Raw genomic sequence first — 21,877 nt, 5'->3', positions numbered from 1 at the left:
GATTGTTGTTGACAATTTGACACAATTAAGCTGTGAGTGAGCTCACGTCAGGTAGTATTGAACACATGTTCATATTTTAACATAATTTCTCTTCAATACAGAAATATGTGGTTTTGCAGTGTTCATATATGTACTTATTTAAAAATATAGTGCATGTTTAGTTCTAAACTGGGATTTCATTCAGAACAGACTTGAAATTTTCTATTGTAGAAGTCATTCATCATGAAATTCATCTGTTTTACTTTTACTTATTTTGACAATTTTCCATCTTGTATACAAACAATCTGACTCTAATGCAACAGAAAAACGAATTCTGGTAAATAGTAGCTACTTCTCTCACAATAAGATTATTTCAAATCAGATCTGAAATTTTATCAAACCATTATTTTAGATTTGTCGTGCTAAAATAGAACACTAAATTGTTTTTTTTTAATACCACAGCGCTGTTAAATTCTTTAATCCGATTGGTCAAAAGACTGATGGAGTTTGTTCGTTTTCTGTATAATAATTTTTAGTAAAAGCTTATTCATAGGAACATGTGTCTTGGATAATTTATACAAATTAAAAATGGAAAAAGAAAAAGAAAATAGTCCAGAAGAAAATCGCCTAGTATTTGATGTGGTGAAGCTTTCTGTAAGTAGGCATTTATTTCTTTGACATTTATGGAAGGAGTCTGTAAATCTTCGAATATGGGAAAGTCTTCATTTTATGTTTTTCAGTAACATGAGGTTTTTATGTCCACATGATTCAATTTGGCACAGGCTTTTTTTACACCGGATGGCCTTCCTGACCCAACCCTCCCATTTAATCCGGGCTTGGGACCAGCACTGAGAGTTAATTCTTCAGTGCCTGGGTTAGCACCCTGCCTGGGATTCGAACCCGGGCCACGGCAATGAGCATGCGGGATCCTGCCGCTGGACCACCAGGAGGCTTCGTTTATTAAATTAATAATGATAGTTATTGATAATCATTGTTGTTTAAGAGGAATAAATCTGTGCTGATATAGGTAAATAGTTCGTTCCATTTCAGGCTGCATCACACAACCCTGTGGTGAATCATTTTCTGCACACCCCTCATGTTTTATTCCTGTCATAATGCTTTATGGTAAAGTTAACATTTTAACATTAACACACTATGTCTAAAAAACTACTGGTACATGTTTGGAATATGAAATACCTGTATTAATTGTTGCTATATAAGCTAACACCTGATACTGAAGCAGCTGCTCAAATGGGAGGCTGTGTTCAGGACATATACAGGCTGACTATTGCAGCTACAGCAGTCCCTGACCTTGAGACATGGCTTAAAGTGCAGTTCAGACACAAAAGATTCTTACGTCTGAGTGCTTTGCTGAATAATAATGTGACGATGTGACCAATGGCGCTGTCAAACGATGGTTTTCTTCTGATTATCTCATGTTGATCTTTTCCTTTTTGCATATTCAGTAGACCCTGAGTTGATGGGTATTTTTTTGGAAATTCAGTTAAATTGTGTAAATCAGGCGAAAAAAGGAATGGTGGCAGAAATATTATACAAAAATAAACATCAACAAGCTGAGTACATAAATATTCATAAACGTATTCATAAGTATTCCTAAAATACATTTCTAAATATTAGGTGAGTAAATCTCTAAAATATCTAAAAATAAAAATCTAAGTTTTCTAGAAGCAAAGGTAAAATTGGAGGTTTTTAATTTGTATTTATTTTTTCATTTTTTTTATTAAAATATAAATAATACTCTTTTTACTACTCATTATTATTATAAAGAAAATGAACATAGAAAATATACTTAAAAATGGAATATAATTTAAATTGTATAAAATAGACATGCAAATTAATTGCATTTGTGGCAACTTTTTATCATTTCTAATTTTTTTTCCTGATGTCGAATTTGTATTGTTTACTATATTCATATTTTCTAATCTACAAACAGCGGGACTCACTGCTGTTTATGTTTTATGACAGATCTGACAGGCCCAGAGGATCAAGAGGAGGTTTTTAGCGTATATCCATCATGCAAAAGGTAGGAGGACTGATTTTTGTCTTTATATTTACTGTATTTTGTACTCAAATGCACATTTTCCGGGATGTGATGTCATTTTTCCTGTAAAATGGACAGAACAGAAGCTTCAGATAAAATTTACCCTCATCTCCCTCACTGTGCCTCAACACTGACCCTTTATAATGGCTCCTAGAATAATAAGGATCAGCTGAGGGAAATGCTAGATGAACATTTGGTATTTAATTAAATAAAAGCAGTGCTTGGATGGCATCTGTTTTGTATATTGTGCCTGGCAATATAATGATGCACTCTTGCATCCTGACTCTGAGCAGCATTTCAGCTTGACTGATCGTGCTTGTAATAGAGCTCACTTCTCATCCAAGCACTGTCATTTAGTCCTTACTAAACTGGTCTGGATTTATTAAGCATGACTTTTGACTTATTGTATTGACATTTGACCAGCAGGCAGGGACGGCCCCCTCCTCTCGGGGTCCTAGTGCCCCTGGATCTCCAGCCACTTCCATTGTGGTAGGTCTCTCTCTTACATTCTCTCTCTCTCTCTCTCACTCACACACACACACACACCTGCCATATCACTGTATCAGGATTGTTTATATCAATCACAGAAAGAAACTATAATGATTTCTGACCTTTTTTGTTCCCTTCATTCAGGCCAGAATGGATAACGAGGTGATCGGATATAAAGACTTAGCAGCAATTCCTAAAGACAAAGCCATCCTGGAGGTGGAGAGACCTGACCTGATGGTGTATGAACCTCATTTCAACGTGTCAACTTTGGATCGTATCAGTCAGTCCAGGAGCAGAGAGGTCAGAGAGGTTTCCATCACAATCAAATGTGAAAAATGATGCTGGTGTGTGTCTTTTATTCCCGAGTTATTCCACAGCACTGACACATTCTCTTATCTGATTGATCAGAAGGTGGTGATTAATTTTCTGTAACAAAATCACTGACTGTAGTGCTTTTAAGGCAAAGCACAGGTTTAGATTAATGGACTCATTCGGTTATGTTATTCTAACAATATAACAACTTATCAACAACTTTGAATGGGGTTGTGTAAGTGTAACAACTTGTACTGATATAATATATATGCATATACACCGATCAGGCATAACATTATAAGCAGTGACAGGTGAAGTGAATAAGACTGATGATCTCCTCATCATGGCACCTGTTAGTGGGGGGGATATATTAGACAGCAAGTGAACATTTTGTCCTCAAAGTTGATGTGTTAGAAGCAGGAAAAATGGGCAAGCGTAAGGATTTGAGCGAGTTTGATGAAGGGCTGAATTGTGATGGCTAGACCACTGGATCAGAGCATCTCCAAAACTGCAGCTCTTGTGGGGTGTTCCCGGTCTGCAGTGGTCAGTATCTATCAAAAGTGGTCCAAGGAAGGAACAGTGGTGAACCGGTGACAGGGTCATGGGCGGCCAAGGCTCATTGATGCACGTGGGGAGTGAAGGCTGACCCGTGTGATCCGATCCAACAGACGAGCTACTGTTGCTCAAATTGATGAAGAAGTTAATGCTGGTTCTGATAGAAAGGTGTCAGAATACACAGTGCATGATGGGTCAGGGCTGTTTTGGCAGCAAAAGGGGGACCAACACAATATTAGGCAGGTGGTCATAATGTTATGCCTGGTCTGTGTGTGTGTATATACATATATATATATATATATATGTAACTTGAATGTACATATAGACTGTTAGACCTGTGTATAATGAGTGGAGATTTTTTTTGTTAATTAATATGTGTGTGTGTGTGTGTGTGTGTGTGTGTGTGTGCATTTGTTTTCCTGTTCTCTCTCTTATTCTCCTCTAGAGATCAATGTCACCTCATTCCATCTCCCCCCCACCTTCCCCAGAGGTGAGTCATCTGCTTATCGTTATATAAATTGTTATCTTCCAGCTATTTTGTTGTTTTCTTCTGTTTTATGTTTACATATAATTAAAACTACAGTCTCATATTTACACTATAGATTAGCGGCACGATGGTTTGTGTACTGATGTGCTGCGATGATGAAATTGCTGTCGTTATTGTATTTTACTACACAAGATAAACAATAATAATCACACACATTATCATGGACATGCATACATTATTCTTCCGGTTCTTCACATTGGGAAATTAAAAGGCTGTGGAAAGCAATTTGGGCCTTCCAGCAAACACAACGAACACTGCACTGAACATCTCCAAAAACAAATGTGTCCTCAAACATAAGGGTTTTCAAGCAAAAATGTGTATTATTAATCTGCTCAGTGTGAATAATTGATGTTGATGGCTTGAATGTAGTAAGCTTGTGCTCCAATAATTTAAAAAAATATTAGACAGGCAAAATCCAAGCTATAACACATATCTGGTCACATGAGCTCAGTCATAGTCTACTGCAACATGTTTAAAACATCCGGACGTTATATTTTGTACTATAATCAGTGAAATCCTTTGTATTGTGAGGATATATGTTAAAAATAATATTAGATAGATAGATAGATAGATAGATAGATAGATAGATAGATAGATAGATAGATAGATAGATAGATAGATAGATAGATAGACAACACACATTGGTTGATAGATAGATAGATAGATAGATAGATAGATAGATAGATAGATAGATAGATAGATAGATAGATAGATAGATAGATAGATAGATAGATAGACAACATACATTGGTTGATAGATAGATAGATAGATAGATAGATAGATAGATAGATAGATAGATAGATAGATAGATAGATAGACAACACACATTGGTTGATAGATAGATAGATAGATAGATAGATAGATAGATAGATAGATAGATAGATAGATAGATAGATAGATAGACAACACACATTGGTTGATAGATAGATAGATAGATAGATAGATAGATAGATAGATAGATAGATAGATAGATAGATAGATAGATAGATAGACAACACACATTGGTTGATAGATAGATAGATAGATAGATAGATAGATAGATAGATAGATAGATAGATAGATAGATAGATAGATAGATAGATAGACAACACACATTGGTTGATAGATAGATAGATAGACAGACAGACAGATGGATAGATAGATAGATAGATAGATAGATAGATAGATAGATAGATAGATAGATAGATAGATAGATAGATAGATAGATAGATAGATAGATAGACAACACACATTGGTTGATAGATAGATAGATAGACAGACAGACAGATGGATAGATAGATAGATAGATAGATAGATAGATAGATAGATAGATAGATAGATAGATAGATAGATAGATAGATAGATAGATAGATAGACATTGGTTGATAGATAGATAGATAGATAGATAGATAGATAGATAGATAGATAGACAGACAGACAGACAGACAGACAGACAGACAGACAGACAGATAGATAGATAGATAGATAGATAGATAGATAGATAGATAGACATTGGTTGATAGATAGATAGATAGATAGATAGATAGATAGATAGATAGATAGATAGATAGATAGATAGACAGACAGACAGACAGACAGACAGACAGACAGATAGATAGATAGATAGATAGATAGATAGATAGATAGACAACACACATTGGTTGATAGATAGATAGACAGACAGATGGATAGATAGATAGATAGATAGATAGATAGATAGATAGATAGATAGATAGATAGATAGATAGATAGACATTGGTTGATAGATAGATAGATAGATAGACAGACAGACAGACAGACAGACAGACAGACAGACAGACAGACAGATAGATAGATAGATAGATAGATAGATAGACAACACACATTGGTTGATAGATAGATAGATAGATAGATAGATAGATAGACAACATACATTGGTTGATAGATAGATAGATAGATAGATAGATAGATAGATAGATAGATAGATAGATAGATAGATAGATAGATAGATAGATAGACAGACATTGGTTGATAGATAGATAGATAGATAGATAGATAGATAGATAGATAGATAGATAGATAGACAGACAGACAGACAGACAGATAGATAGATAGATAGATAGATAGATAGATAGATAGATAGATAGATAGATAGATAGATAGATAGATAGATAGATAGACATTGGTTGATAGATAGATAGATAGATAGATAGATAGATAGATAGATAGATAGACAGACAGACAGACAGACAGACAGACAGACAGACAGACAGATAGATAGATAGATAGATAGATAGATAGATAGATAGATAGCAGGAGCTTATAGAATGGAAATAAAAAGTGAATTTAAAAAGTTCTTGTTAGGGAATCAACTTTTATACTCTTATAAATTAAAAAAGGAACTTTTTATTGAATGCCTCATTGAATACGTTTAAAAAGTTTAATAATCTTCCAAAATAATCCACCAAACACTGCTAGCAAACTACTGCCAAAGTGAATTTCTTTCATCTAGTTTGGCATCTATTAAGCCCAGACACCAGCCAGAAGTGCTGATCTAAGGTCAGTTTTGGTCAATAACATCCATTTTCTGCAAGGTTTTAATTTTATTAGGCTGCTAGACTTCACAGCAGCATAATCGTGATTGCTCTCTCTGGAAAGGAAGTCGCTTTTACTATCGCTGGCCATTGGAGTAAATCACAGCAACACATATATCTAAAGTGTCAGATTGAGAGATCCCCAGTCTGGCCTTCTGAAATACAGCTTCGGATCGTTACGGTCTCGCTGACTCAGTGGTAGTGTGAAGTAAAAAATAAAAACGAGTCGTGTCTAGACAGCTTCAAAAGTGTATTTATAATGTGTGGTGATTTTTTTACACAGGAAATATTTAGGACTTTACTCAAGCATCCCTATTTTAAAACTTCATAGGTAGCATAAGTATTTTTAAAAAAATATAGATCATAAACTTAATGAGAGGCTAGTCCAGAAGTCATCACTATGTGATACTGTGGGGATTAATGCATGTCTGTTCAGTTGTTGTGGGTTCTGAGCAGCCAAAGATATCCTGGAAATTTTGTTAGTGGTAAAACGTTAACATGATGACTGTTAATTCGTTGAATGATCTAGATTTGTGCAGAAATATTAGAAAAAACTTGTATGATTTTTCTCCAGCTAATTACTCCTAATGAGCTGGCAGCCTAATTCAGGCGTAAGTAATATGCCACTGACTGAATTGATTGATTTATAAAATGTGCTTACTCTTTTATCTGTTCCTTGGCCCAGATAATCAGCTCCAAAGAAAAGGAGTGGGTGGAACATGACTCGCCAACCACATCCTCCATGGGCTCCACCGTGCAGCTCCGCAAAACAAGCACCTCATCCAGAGGCCCCATACAGCACTTCCACAGACCAGGTCTGTCAGTTCTCTTGCCTAACACTCTTGTACTGAACATATTTGATAACTCACCTGTACTGAACAAGTCCAAGTAGATTCACCAGATTTGGCAGATGCCCTTATCCAGAGTGATTTACGTTTATCTCATGTATATAACTGAGCAGCTGAGGGTTAAGGGCTTTGCTTAAGGGCCCAGCAGTGGTCCTTCCTTGGATTCAAATTCACAACCTGTACTGAAAAAGTCCAATTAAATCCCATCTATCCCAAACTAACCATTTAAACCCCTTCCATTCAGGTCAAATGTACTGAACAGGTACAAAAAATCAGCCATGCAGCTCACTTAAAATAATGCAGTCCAATAACTCACCTCTACTGAGGAGGCAACTCTGTAATAACTCACAACCACTGATCTGATCTCAACAGTCATTTTATTGTGTTTCTTTATCTTTCAGACAACGGAACCAACATCTACAGCAAGCCTCCCATTTACAAGCACGGTATTCGCTCTCATCTCTTTAATCATGTTGTTCACATGACTGTAGTAACATTACAAGACTCAGAGAAGCAGACACTGTTATTTGACACTGACCGTTATTTACTCTAAACCTCACTCTGCCTTCTAGAGGGATCAGCAGCATCTCAAAATAAGAATAAAGATGACGTCATCATCTTGTCCTCTAAGTTCCCAGCAGCCCAGCCTCCCGATCCCAACCAGCCATCCAAAATAGAGACAGAGTACTGGCCCTGTCCGCCATCACTGGCTAGCATGGGTAAGCTAGTAGATTGTAACTATATGTAACTTTTACATACAATAATATATTATAACAATAGGTATAGGATTTTATATTGTTTAAAGATGAAAACTGAATTTATATTACATTTCTACATTAGATTTCTTTTATTAAAAAGAATTAAATATTTATTTATTTATTTATTTATTTATTTATTTATTTTCATTTATTTATTTATTTATTTATTTATTGATTGATTGTGTTTTACATTTTTATTAGTGTTATATTATTTTCCTTATTTTTAAATCATAATATAAAATCATATAGCTCATAATTTATTTCTTTAGTCAGGCCTTATCAAGTTTTTAAAATAAATTTTATATAAATGCATGTATCATTGCATATGTATAACACGGTATATGTGCAGAGCTAAGCATGCCTCTCGTCTCTGTGCCTCTCCCTGTAGAGATTGAATGGAAGAGGAAGGCAGCAGAACAGGGCAAAGCTGTAGAGGAAGACGACTTTGAAGACCTGACTGAGGACGCAAAAAAGCTGCAGGAGCAAGAGCTTAACAAAGTAAGAGAACAGACACACCCACACAACACCAGGCAGACATTCGAGATCACGGCCAATGCTGTTAGAGAGGCTTTTATCTGAAATCAACAAGGCTGTGAGTTAAGAGGAGTGTCCTCCACCTTCAAATCTCTTTCATTTGAAGTAAAGTGAAAGTGCCTTACCGTATTAACCTGTATTAAAAATATCAACATTGGATCAACATAAAGGTAAGCACATAAGTCTACTTGTTCACTAGTAACCATTTCCAGTACATAACAAAGACATTTATTCAATAGACCTTGAAACAAAATTAAGTATGCAAGTAGGCACATGAAAGTGAATAGAGAGATAAAAAAAAAATGATTCTGTTATAGGAAAATAATCAATAATGGCCTGGTATGATGTGGCTTGCCATAAAGCAGACCTAGTGTTATCACACTGAATTGATTATTTGCTTTTAATAAAACATCTGTTTTATTTCACACACGAGCAATTTGCCAGAAATTAATTTTTTTTTAACTATATATATTATTATAGAAGCACGTATTACATTTCCTATCCATTTACAGTTGTGTTCGCTATTGTAAAATGTCCGTAATACAAATGATTTTTATCACCTATATTTATAGAACCTTTAAATAGTTGTTCCTTCATTTCCTCTTGAAAATAATAAGAGAGAAAAATTTTAGCCTGTTATTGGGAAAGTCCTCCGTCTTTCGACTTTTCCTAGGCAAATAGTCCTCCCTTAACTATTTAATCATGAAATAAATAAAGCTTATACATAATAGTATAATAATATAATAGTATATATAAACAAGTATATATTTTTTTATTTTGTTATATGTTAAGATGATCTTTTGTCTAATCAGATCGGATAATGCAATAATGCTATAGTATGAAAGAATACAAATATTCCTTTTTTAATCACACAACATTGCAGCAGTTGCAAAAAGCGTGTACTATTTACATGTACTGCAGTATACACCAATCAGGCATAAGATTATGATCAGTGAGAGGTGAAGTGAATAAGACTGATGATCTCCTCATCAGGGCACCTGTTAGTGGGTGGGATATATTTGGCAGCAAGTGAACATTTTGTCCTCAAAGTTGATGTGTTAGAAGCAGGAAAAATGGGCAAGTGTAAGGATTTGAGCGAGTTTGACGAAGGGCCAAATTGTGATGGCTAGACCATTGGATCAGAGCATCTCCAAAACTGCAGCTCTTGTGGGGTGTTCCCCGCTCTGCAGTGGTCAGTATCTATCAAAAGTATCCTTTAAGTCCTGTCAGTATCCTTTAAGTCCTGTAAGTTGCGAGGTGGGGCCCATGAAGGCTCCACAAAGACCCTATGGAAGCTCCACCTTACAACTTACAGGACTTAAAGGATCTACTGCTAACATCTTGGTGTCAGATACCACAGCACACCTAGTCTAGATCTAGTGAAGTCCATGTCTCGACAGGTTAGGGCTGTTTTGGCAGCAAAGGGGGAACCTACACAATATTAGGCATGTGGTCATAATGTTATGCTTGATCGGTGTAAACTGCTTGTCTTGTCAGTGGACTCCTCTGTGATAAAGACATCTGAAAGAGCTGCATTATAATTATTTTCCTTAATGTTTTGTTACAATTATTATCATTGTAATATAATGTTATAGTTAATGACACTAAGAAATGTATGGTGAGGTTTCCTTCTGTATATAACCTTAATGTAACCTGCCTTGCTTTTCTAGGTGGTTAAAATCATCTTCTTTGAAAATGTGAAGCTTTTATTGAAAATGATCACATGGGACAGATGACCATACAGTAAATGCACTTCTCTGATTATAATTCACTTTCAGATCCAGTCCAACCTTGGTAAGCTGATCCTGAAGGAGGAAATAGAGAAATCAGTGCACATCCGGAGGAAAACTCGTTCACTGCCTGACAGGACACACATGCACTTGGGTGAGTAATGGTCTAATGGTGTATTGTTTTGTTTTCTGAGTGTGTGCATATGCTGATAATGAGAACATTGTAATCTCTTACCAAAACAGTGGTTCAGAATAGCTCAGTAAAAAGCTGTAGTGGTGACATTTAGAACCTTCTTTATAAACCCATTCTACATCACTGAAGAGCTACTTCTGCAGGTCCAGGGCAAGGACAAGTGACACTCAGATAAAGACAGCAGTGTAACATGATTCGTTATTACAAATGTTCTGGACAGAGAAGGTTCCAGCTGTATAGATTTTTGTACCTGCTTGCGATTATAATGAAACCATGATATGAACCAGATATAATCCCTGGGTGTTTATTTCTAAAAAAAAATGCATTTATTGTAAATAAATATTGGAAAAACAGTGTTTTGTGAACAGGTTGAAGGGTAATGAAGGTTTTTTTTTTGTTTGTTTTTCTGGCTGTAGGTTCATCTGCATCTAAATCTGCCACTCTACCTTCCTGCAGTCGTTCCGGCCTTTCTCGGGTACCCACAATGCTCTTCCCTTCCTGACTCATTTATATTTCTGGCATTTAGCAGACGCCCTTATCCAGAGCGATTTACTTTTACAACTGAGCAATTAAGGGTCTTGCTCAGGGGCCCAATTGCAGCTTTGTGGACCTGAGATTCGAACTCACAACCTTCCAATCAGTACTCCAATGCCTTAACCACTATCATCCCGCGCATCCTTTTATTATCATGGACCCTCAGGGCTGTATCACAAAAACTGGTGGTTGATAAGAAAATTTAATTTTAATATTATATATTTAAAAATATTAATATTAATATTATTGTTTTATAAAAAAAAATATTATATATTTTATAAATAATATTATATATTTTTAAAAATAATAATATATATTTTTTATATAATTTTATAAATTATAGATTAATAATATAAATAAATACATTTATACTTCTTGTGTCTCAAATAAGAATAACTAGTCAATATTATAATGATTAGGTTAATAGGCAATATGGACAATAGTATATAGAAACACATATATATATATATATATATAACTGACACACATACTGTATGTGGTTCTTCCCTAAACTGTTGCCACAAAGTCGGAAGCACCCAATTGTACAGAATGTGGTTTCTATGTTACTCCATTAAGATTTCCTTTCACTTAAACTAAGAGAGCTAACTAAGTGGTTTGTGAAGGTTGGAGTGGAGGAACACAGAGTCCTGACCCCGGACCTCCTCACCATCATCAGTGTCTGATCTCACTAATGCTCTTGTACTGTAGCTGTTGTAACACAAATCCCCACAGCCATGCTCCAACATCTAGTGGAAAAGTTTTGAGAAGAGTGGAGCTTCTCCCTTTTATAACAGCAAAAGGGAGACCAAATCTGGAATGGGATGTTCAACAAGCATATGGCCAGATGTTTTTGCACACCTGGCTGCATAGTGTAGAGAACACAGGAATGATAGCTATGTGACTTCTGTGCTGTATGCTAATGCAGCTTTATAATGTTTAATTACACCTACCTGATGTTTAATCACAGTGCACACTGTGGGTAAGGCCTGGAGGATAATCAGACTGATTTTTCCCTACCTACACAGATTTTCCTGTGGTGTGAACCAAAATCCAATCTTAACCTCTCTATCGAACACACAGTCTAATCTGATGTAAAATAGAGCTATTGTTTATTTTTTACTGTGGTCTGAAGTCAAAGAATTACACGATCCTATGTAGTGACAATGACTGCGCAGAATGATTTTCTCACTCTTTCTTGTTTCCTGTCTATAGCTGCAGTCTGCTGAATTTGCATCCATGGACAGTGAAAAAGCCAGAACAGGTAAGACAACAACAAATAGAGCATGTCGGTGTAATCTGATCACTTTCAACTATAAATCAGTCTGTAATGAACATATTAATTATATAAGATGTAACTACATGCAGCTATGCATGCAGAATAGAATTGAATAGAAATATTTAGATAGAGGTGAAAGCCACTACAGAGTATGTTCAGATATTTGGGGTATGATGTATTTGCTGAGATAAACCACTCCTACCAGGGATTAAGGCTTTGTAAGTGTTTTGCCTTCTCCTAACTGATATGAAATTGTAATATAATAATTAAGTAATCAATATATTACCTATTTACTGTAATAATTATATAAGCATATGCCATAATCTGGTTGCATTTTGATAGTTTAGGATTAGTTCTCTGATATTTACTTTTCTTTCTCTTACTCAATATAGCTTATAAAAATCCCTTTCTATATAGATTCTATATTTTTCCATATTATATGTCTATATTATATATCTAATGTTGATATATTTTATATTATATCTTTTATATATATTTTTTTCTATAATTCTATATTATTATTTAACCACAGGATAGCAAAGACAAATGCAAAGAGTCAAGCCTATAGACTAAAGACTGCCCAAGACTAAACTCTGATTAATGTTGGCGTAAATAACATAAAAAACTGTGAATTATTTGTAAAAAGAAAATATATATATAATAATATATATATAATAAAATAAAATAGAAAATGTAAAATATAATAAAAAAAAAAAAATATATATATATATATATATATATATATATATATAATATTCATATATATTTTAAAAAGTCTTAAGTAATGCAGAAATATCAGCCAATAAGAAAACAGTTCCCTATCCATGGTTAATCACGCTATTTTTTTTCCAACGGCAATATATAATAGAATTATAATTCAGACACTTCAGATAATCCCCCCTACTGCATTCAGATCAAGGGCTCTCTAACTCCCTAGGCAGTGTTTCTCAGTGATTTTTGTGCTCTCAAGATAAAGTCTATCACATGACAAACATGCATGAATGAGGAACATGTGTTTTCTGGGCATGTACGTTTTTAAAACCATGAAAGAAAGACTTGTTCATGACACGAACAGTGCATATGTATCGTTGACTTTAGCTTTATTTTATATTAAAAAATAATAATATGTCTGTTATACATGTGTATGTGTTGTCTATAGACATCTAAATAGTGTAATATTTTATGATTGACTCTTTGTCTTTCTCTTTACACCGTGTTCCTCAGGACTGCAGGTGAAGCTCATTTTCTTGCATTATCACATGCTTGTTGCTGCTAGTAGAAATACGAGGAAAATCATGTCTCGCCTTTTTTTTTTTTTTTTGCATGCTTTTCCCCTTTCTTTAATCTCTTCTTTCCTTGCCACTAATGTACACTTGACCTGCCCTTTATTCATTCTCACGAACTCATTTAATCTCGACTTCATGCAATTAGAGGGTGACATTTAATAAAAGTTAGACAGAACTTGGGTGAAAGGATTTATTTGAAAACGTCTAATTATTATTAGTAGTAGTAGTATTGTTGTTGTTGTTGTTGATAACAGCAAATCTGAGTCCAAATACTGTTTGTCCAGAACTAGTTTACCAGGAAAGGAGCAGGGCTTGAGTGTATTTGCATATTCAGAGAATCTAGAGTTCTTGGCGTGTGTATAAATATAGCTATTCCTGTCCCTTTTTCTAGCTTATGACTATTCGGTGAAACTTCAAATCATTTCCTGAAGGTTTTGGATAAGAGTAGATTGTCATTATCAGTAGTATTGTTCTGCAGAATGTTTTCACAGGAAGGTAGCCACAGAAGCTCTTTTTCAGTTTTAATGAAAGGATAAGCTGGTATCAACGGCGAGGAAGTCAGCAAAGAAAACGTAAAAATTTGACACTAAGGAAAGCTGTATACTCCGCACCCCTGTCACACTCTAATTGCAACGCCTTTGGCTTGATAAAGACACTGAGAGCTTTCATTACTGTGAGGTCCTGTTGATGAAGGGCTTTCACACTAACGCTTGACGATCTGCAGTGACTCATGATGACTGTGTGCGTTCTGTGTGTGTGTGTGTGTGTGTGTGTGTGTGGCGCTCCACTCTCGAATCCGTTGTGTGTAGAACGGAGACACTCAGAGAGGGAGAATGGATCGAGGAAACTCGCTGCCTAGCATGCTGGAGCAGAAGGTGAGGCCGAGATCAGAATATAAAGAGCTCCTCCAAAGTTTGCCGTATTTCCTCGTGAATCTCATGCTTCATTTTCACATCTCATAATGCTGCATTCATCAAATGGCATCTGCAATACTGTTTAAAATAAACTTTGGAGGTTGCAAGTGCATGTGCTTTTTAGCTGTAATACGTAGTTCTTGGTACATGGGCCTAAATATTTAATTTGATGTCAGCTCTCTCTGTCAGGGGCATAAGAGGTGTGTATTTCTCCTGACAATACAATCAGCAATCAATGTCTGAGAGCAGCCAGAGATGCAGTACGATATTATTTAGAACTGTGAATCAATATCTATGGCTGGATTAAATCAGAAGAAAAGTGGCTTGGATAAAATAGTTTGACATGCACAGATGTCATCTTTATCTTCTTTGTCAGTGGGACTGACACCCACAGAGGCCACACCTCCTTCACTGGGACTGACATTCACAGAGTCTGACAGGGATAGAGACCACACCTCCTTTACTGAAACTGACATTCACAGAGGTCATACTGCAGTCTAAAATGTTGTACCTGCTGTACTTTGACAGGAACACAGGCTAGTTTCAATGCTTCTGACAAGAACAGAGGCCACACCTCCTCACTGGGTCTGACAGGCACAAAGGCCACACCAACTTCACTGGGACTGACATACAGAGAGGCCACATGTCCTTCACTGGGGCTGACAAGCGCACTCAGTCTGACTGGAACACAGGCCATGCCTTTATCACTGTGGCTGACAGGCACCAAGACCACAACCCCATCACTAAGACTGACAGACACAAAGGCCACACTTCAATCACTAAGCCTGACAGACACAGAGGTAACTCTTCAATTACTGTGACTGACAGACACAAAGGACACACCTCCATCGCTAAAACTGACCAGTAGAAAGGCCTACTGGCACAGAGGACAAAATCAAATTTGTTATATCTAGTGGACAATGTTAATTTCTGATTGACTTCAAATCAGAAAGTGTAGAAACTGCTTGTGTTTTGGTTCCAGGTTTATCCATATGAAATGCTCATTGTAAACCACAGAGGGCGCTGTAAGCTTCCACCCGGAGTGGACAGAACCAGACTAGAGGTACAAATATTTACAGAATTCACTGCTCCGTGTTATTTGCTTATACCTGATTGTTTTGTATTTTGATTCCATTTCAGTGAACGACGTTAACATTTGCTGTGAAATATATTAATAATAAATATTTAATTAGCTCTTTGGCTGAATCAGATAACATGCAAATCACACAGAACTGGCAAATAAACTTGGTCTGCTGATGAACACATTGTTTAAGATGGAGCATATGTGTGTGAGAAAAATCCTTGTATGAGAAATATGTCTGAAACCTAATAATAAAACCTAAAGTTACAGCTTTACCTCTGACTGTTACAAAGCGCCGAGACTGGAGACACCTTCCAAAAAATGCCTATTACAGAAAACTTTATCATATTGACAATTACACGCTTTTCTTAAATCCATGGTTCCTATCTAAGTTGTTCATATAGAAACAATAATGTATTAGAATGAGCATATTATTATAAGCCTGTGAGTTGCCTCGTAGTTGGCACCAGTGCCTGAGTTCCTGTTATAAAGCAATAATCAACCAATCAGATTTCAGAATTCCACAGCATGGTTGTATAAGTATTAATTACAAATAGGATAACTGTTGATAGTGGATCAGACTTTTGGAATATAATGTTTGTGTCATGTAATTGCTCATCATGATCATTTGTGTCTCGTATCTACCCCACAGAGGCATCTCTCTCCTGAAGATTTCCAGAGTTTATTCGGGATGCCGATCGGGGAATTCGATCGTCTGTCTCTGTGGAAAAGAAATGAACTGAAGAAAAAAGTCTCTCTTTTCTAACACTGAGGATCTGCCTATGGACAAAAGCGTTCTCTGATACTAACACAACTCAGACGTTTCAGGATAAGTAAACCACGCATAATCGACCGTTAACTCCGACACGTATCGTACGGCTTGTGTACATCTATTATAGACTCGTGCTCTCTGTGTGCAGTAAGTCAAAATGTTCTAAAACAGAGGTCAAAGATCACAACCCATTTTCTCCTGAAGATTTGACCTTCCTGTAAAGCTTTTCTGATCCACTTTGCATTAGCATAGGCCCAGACGTGTCTCGGTCTTACATAATGGATTCATGAAAAATGCCTTTCATGAGCTACTGTTAGATTAGAAATGCGGCATCCTCAGCATCTGGCTCGCTAGATAGTTAGCATGCTAATTGGCTAGCAGAATAACATTATGGAGCACTGTAGTGGTGCAGTGGATAATATTGCTGCCTAACAGCTCCATTGTTTAGGGTTTGTGTCAGTGTTGGTATCTGTGTTTGTCCAGTTTACTCCAACATGCTGCTAGGTAGATTGGATACTTTAAATTGGTCCCCAAATCCCATTCAGGGTGTGGCACTGACGTGGACGGAGTGCTTAATGAAGATGAATGATTGAGCAAAGCAATGCAGTTCCATGGAGTTAGAGGAATACAATACAATTTAAACACGGACAATGAAAGCAAGTGTTTAAGTACAGACAGACCTTATCACAGAATCAGTGCCAACAGGTGATCGCCTCTGTTGCAAGTTCCATCATCATGTGAAGACACTCTCAGTATGGAATATGTTTCTGTGATAGGGGACATCTTTTGGGGCTGTTAGTTTTGACTGTCCTTGACTGTTAGATGGCAAACGGAGCGGTTTTAAGGCAAAGCATGATGACATGTCGCTTAACCAGCTAACGTCAGCGGTATTAACCTGTAGTAAGATATGTTTCCCTAAACCCCCTGTGACCAATCAGAACAGAGCGTAGCACAGAGCTATATAATAATCTCAGTATGGCTGAGAAGTGGAGAGGGGAATGGAGGAGGGTTAATCTTCAGGAGTAGCTTTAGTGATATAATATACAGCTTAATAGTACACTTACATACAGTCAAGAAAATATCATCCAAATATAACTGTACATACACAGAGTCTAATTCTAGAAGAACTGCTTCTAAAAAGCCCAGATTATCGCCTTATTCCTTTTATATTAGTGAGATTCTCAAAGTGCCCAGGTCAGTTTGTGTAACATTTGTGTTACGATCACAGATATTATGAACACGATGCTCATTTATTGTCACTAAAAAAAAAAAACCCCAATGGTGTCACTGTATAAATATTTTATTTATTTATTCATAGCCATGCTCATAAAGTGAACCTCTAATCCTGCACATCTATAGCAAAAGCATCTATTTTGTAACTCTGCATGGATATTATCTTAGCGTCTGTGCGTCTGACTACAGGTTTCATACCAAGCATTCGTGTGTTTCAGCTTTTCTTTTTCTTTTCTTTTTTTACTTTCTCACACAGTGTAGTAACTGTAACGTCAGGGACAAGTGATTATTATACCACGTAATATTTCACATATACACATGCTTAATATGCCAGCCTGGTTATATCAGACTGAAACATCGGGTTTATAAGACAGAATCCTGAGTCATGGTTTCGTACAGTCTGCTAGAATGTCTGCTGCATACGAAGGCAGTAGCTCATGCTGAGTTCAAATGCAAAACACAAAACCCCACGTCCGTATGCAAAGTATGCAAAGAATCATAGAGGTTAGATGTCATGAATTTGACTGTTTCGCTTCTGTCTTAAAGGAGCAACCCTTTAAATCTGAATCTCTTTCTATTTATTCTGTTATATACATATATCAGATAAGCACAGGCAAGTATTCTGACCTATTTCCCTGCACTGAGGAACAAAAGAACAGAAATTCTGCATAATGAAAATGGCAAATAATGGACTTCTAAGGACTTCTAAAGTTTCATGAATACTTAAATATGTGATTACATACAAATATTACAAATTAAAAATGACAGCCATTACAAAGGGCTTAAGATGAGAGAGTGAAGGTTTCATGGATTTTCTGGAATGTTTTTCTAATTCTAGAATTGTAATTCTATTAATAGGAAATGAATATAGAGTAAATGACAATTCGGGCACTGTGTGACCAAACATTTTGTCTATTATCCCCAAGCTCCCAAAGATGCCATAGTGGATATAGTGTATAGAGTTGCCATGTGATCACAACCAGAGGTACACTGTATTGCCGAAAGTTTTGGGACATCTGCCTTTACTTGCACATGAATGTAATATGGAGTTGGCTCCGCCCTTTGCAGCTATAACAGCTTCAACTTTTCTGGGAAGGCTTTCCACAAGGTTCAGGAGTGGGACTTTTTGACCGTTCCTCTAGAAGCGCTTTTGTGAGGTCAGGCGCTGATGTTGGACGAGAAGGTCTGGCTCGCAGTCTCCGCTCTAATTCATCCCAAAGGTGTTCTATCAGGTTGAGGTCAGGACTCTGTGAAGTTCCTCCACACCAAACTCCCTCATCCATGTCTTTATGGACCTTGCTTTGTGCACTGGTGTACAGTCATGTTGGAACAGGAAGGAGTCATCCCCAAACTGTTCCCACAAAGTTGGGAGCATGAAATTGTCCAAAATATCTTGGTATGAAGCAGAAGCATTAAGAGTTCCTTTCACTGGAACTAAGGGGCCGAGCCCAACCCCTGAAAGACAACAATGATTTGGAGGTGTGTCCCAAAACTTTTGGCAATATAGTGTAAGTGCAGTAACAGGTTCAAGGTAACAAACTGTTGCTGTATTTGGAGGTAGTGTAGTAAACACAGACAAGTAGAGTGATACAAATGGTGTAAGGGAGCAGGGCTGTGATCAGCACTCATGGAAGGATGCCCTTAGATGTTCATTATTTAAATTAAACATGTTTTTTTTTTTTCATTTTATTTATTTATGTATTTATTTTTGTTATTCAAATCAACTAATCAAAATGATTGCAATTACTGATATGAAAAATGTAAAGGGCTTTGTTTTAAACTTACTGGAGCAGTTCATTCATACAGTTTTCAAATCAGATTTGTGGAATAATACTCAATTACTATTCGGAAAAAAATGAATCCGAAATAATGGACTTTTATTGGCTGATTCACAACAGAAAGAAATTTGTAACGCCATGATGATTTGAGAAATTGTGAGTAGGTTGAGTACAGGAGATTTAGATTTGTTTTCTGGTGAGGATTTTTAGAAAAACACAAATCGGTATCAAGTTCATATGTTGAATTTATTCAGAAATAAGAAGAGATGATGGGAATTAAAGAGATTTCATTTCTGTATTCTGCTTAGCATCCTAAATCCTGCTTTGTAAATCATATGCTTCTCTTCAGTCTTGTTCATTTTGAACCAGTTATGTTTTCACCAGTATGATAACACACACACACACACACTTCTGGGAAGAGCCTCTGTTTATTATTTTACCCCAAGTCTGGAAAACTACATTATTGGTAAGACTTTTTCTCATGTCTGTCCCATCATAAAATCTTTTAGACTATTATCAGTGTGTAACAGCTACAGTTTTAAACTTTGTATTATGTAGTTGTATATTTTAACGGATAACATCACCGGTCCTATGTCAGCTGCTGGTAAATCATGTACTGCATGCTTAATACACATGTGATAATCCACAAAATGTTTCTGTTCACAGCTTCATGTGTGTATCATGGTCATTTTACTGTCCGCTCCATAAATATGTGTACAAAACAAATAAAAGTCATTGTGTCTGTTCACAGAGTGCATCTGGGAAATTAATAATACATCTAACCTTAAGTTCCAACTATATCTATATTTGTCTGGTAGGTTAAAGAAACCCAAGCTGAGAATATAATTAATTATTATATTAATTAACTAATTAATTAACTAATTATTTTCAGCATTTCTTTTATGGACCATTCTGACTTGAATAAAATGGAAAGCTTTAAGAAGGGAATTTACCATGGATCTTTGAAAAGATCATTTTATTTATCGGGGCCACAGTGTATTATTGCTTTGGAAACCTCCAGTGTAAGAGATGCTGTTCTGTTTACTTTATCCTGCTTATTTCATACATACTTAGTATTTTAATTTCTGAAGTATAAAAGGTACTGTGTGGTTGTATTTTGGTACAAACCATATAAATGTGCTATCAGAGGTACACTATATTGCCCAAGGTTTTGGGACATCTGCCTTTACATGCGCATGAATGTAATATGGAGTTAGCTCCGCCCTTTGCGGCTATAACAGCTTCAACTCTTCTGGGAAGGCTTTCCACAAGGTTTAGGAGTGTGTTTATGGGAATTTTTTGACCGTTCCTCTAGAAACGCATTTGTGAGGTCAGGCACTGATGTTGGACAAGAAGGTCTGACTCGCAGTCTCCGCTCTAATTCGTCCCAAAGGTGTTCTATCAGGTTGAGGTCAGGACTCTGTGAAGTTCCTCCACACCAAACTCCCTCATCCATGTCTTTATGGACCTTGCTTTGTGCAGTCATGTTGGAACAGGAAGGAGTCATCCCCAAACTGTTCCCACAAAGTTGGGAGCATGAAATTGTCCAAAATATCTTGGTATGAAGCAGAAGCATTAAGAGTTCCTTTCACTGGAACTACGGGGCCGAGATCAACCCCTGAAAAACAATAAATGATTTGGAGGGGTGTCCCAAAACTTTTGGCAACACAGTGTACTAAGCTTTTAACCAAAAGTACAGACGAGGCAACTGTGACAAGATTTATACAGTGAAAGAAAAATAGCCCATCAGAGCAAAAGAACTGAAAACGTACATAAAAACACTACTGCTCTTTGTTAATAAAGAGTGTGCTGGTAATCTGTGCACTGAGAAATGGTTCACTTTTTTTTGTTCTTTCTGTAGAGACAATAGCGGTTTTATGGCACAAGATGGCGCTGCATGAACTCACCAGTTCCTTCTGCTTCTTCATTCTCGATCTATTTCCATGTTCAAGGTTTCTTCCTGCGACACTGCATACTCTCTAGGCTGCACATAAGGAGTGCTGCTGTGATCATGCAATCCTAATTCATATTCTACGACCCTGTAGCTTTTTAATACAATCAGTGCTGTTTACCTTTTCCCTAGATGGCCTGTGTAATGTGATCCTGTAATTCATCACGAGATTAACTATCCGGTGACACTCTGAGGAGAATGGTATGGCTTCCCCCTTTTGTGTTCCGTTCCTCACAAGGTTTCTTGTAGTCACAGGGTGTATTTCCTCATCACTCGTTGGGGGTCTAGAGCTGCATTATAATGGACAAAAGTACACTATATTGCCTAAAGTTTTGGGACACGCCTCCAAATCATTGTTTTTCAGGGGTTGGCCCCTTAATTCCAGTGAAAGGAACTCTTAATGCTTCAACATACCAAGATATTTTGGTCAATTTCATGCTCCCAACTTTGTGGGAACAGTTTGGGGATGACCCCATCCTGTTCCAACATGACT

At 36.5% G+C, this 21,877-nt stretch overlaps 1 protein-coding gene across 7 annotated transcripts in view; it reads left to right on the top strand.

Moving 5' to 3' along the window:
- dmtn (dematin actin binding protein) overlaps positions 1–20,181 on the top strand; it is a 29,758-nt gene extending 9,577 nt beyond the window's left edge. For 3 of the 7 annotated variants that reach the window (XM_058412586.1, XM_058412585.1, XM_058412587.1), the window contains 15 exons: positions 1,966–2,023; positions 2,468–2,530; positions 2,675–2,830; positions 3,843–3,887; positions 7,182–7,311; positions 7,746–7,790; positions 7,917–8,063; positions 8,491–8,600; positions 10,415–10,520; positions 10,976–11,034; positions 12,306–12,354; positions 13,594–13,601; positions 14,465–14,530; positions 15,552–15,632; positions 16,303–20,181. In XM_058412586.1, the coding sequence (XP_058268569.1) occupies positions 2,015–2,023; positions 2,468–2,530; positions 2,675–2,830; positions 3,843–3,887; positions 7,182–7,311; positions 7,746–7,790; positions 7,917–8,063; positions 8,491–8,600; positions 10,415–10,520; positions 10,976–11,034; positions 12,306–12,354; positions 13,594–13,601; positions 14,465–14,530; positions 15,552–15,632; positions 16,303–16,416 (1,188 nt within the window). In that variant the 5' untranslated portion in view covers positions 1,966–2,014 and the 3' untranslated portion in view covers positions 16,417–20,181. Of the gene's footprint in view, positions 1–1,965; positions 2,024–2,464; positions 2,531–2,674; positions 2,831–3,842; positions 3,888–7,181; positions 7,312–7,745; positions 7,791–7,916; positions 8,064–8,490; positions 8,601–10,414; positions 10,521–10,975; positions 11,035–12,305; positions 12,355–13,593; positions 13,602–14,464; positions 14,531–15,551; positions 15,633–16,302 lie in introns of all 7 variants that reach the window. The other 4 variants (XM_058412583.1, XM_058412582.1, XM_058412584.1 and 1 more) reach the window with 2 other exon arrangements.
- The last annotated feature ends 1,696 nt before the right edge of the window (positions 20,182–21,877 follow it).

The sequence above is a fragment of the Hemibagrus wyckioides genome, linkage group LG16 (assembly GCF_019097595.1).
Source record: "Hemibagrus wyckioides isolate EC202008001 linkage group LG16, SWU_Hwy_1.0, whole genome shotgun sequence".
In the NCBI taxonomy this organism is placed as follows: Eukaryota; Metazoa; Chordata; class Actinopteri; order Siluriformes; family Bagridae; genus Hemibagrus; species Hemibagrus wyckioides.
The sequence above is the reverse complement of the archived record's forward strand: the minus strand, read 5'-3'. Positions and strand labels throughout refer to the sequence as shown.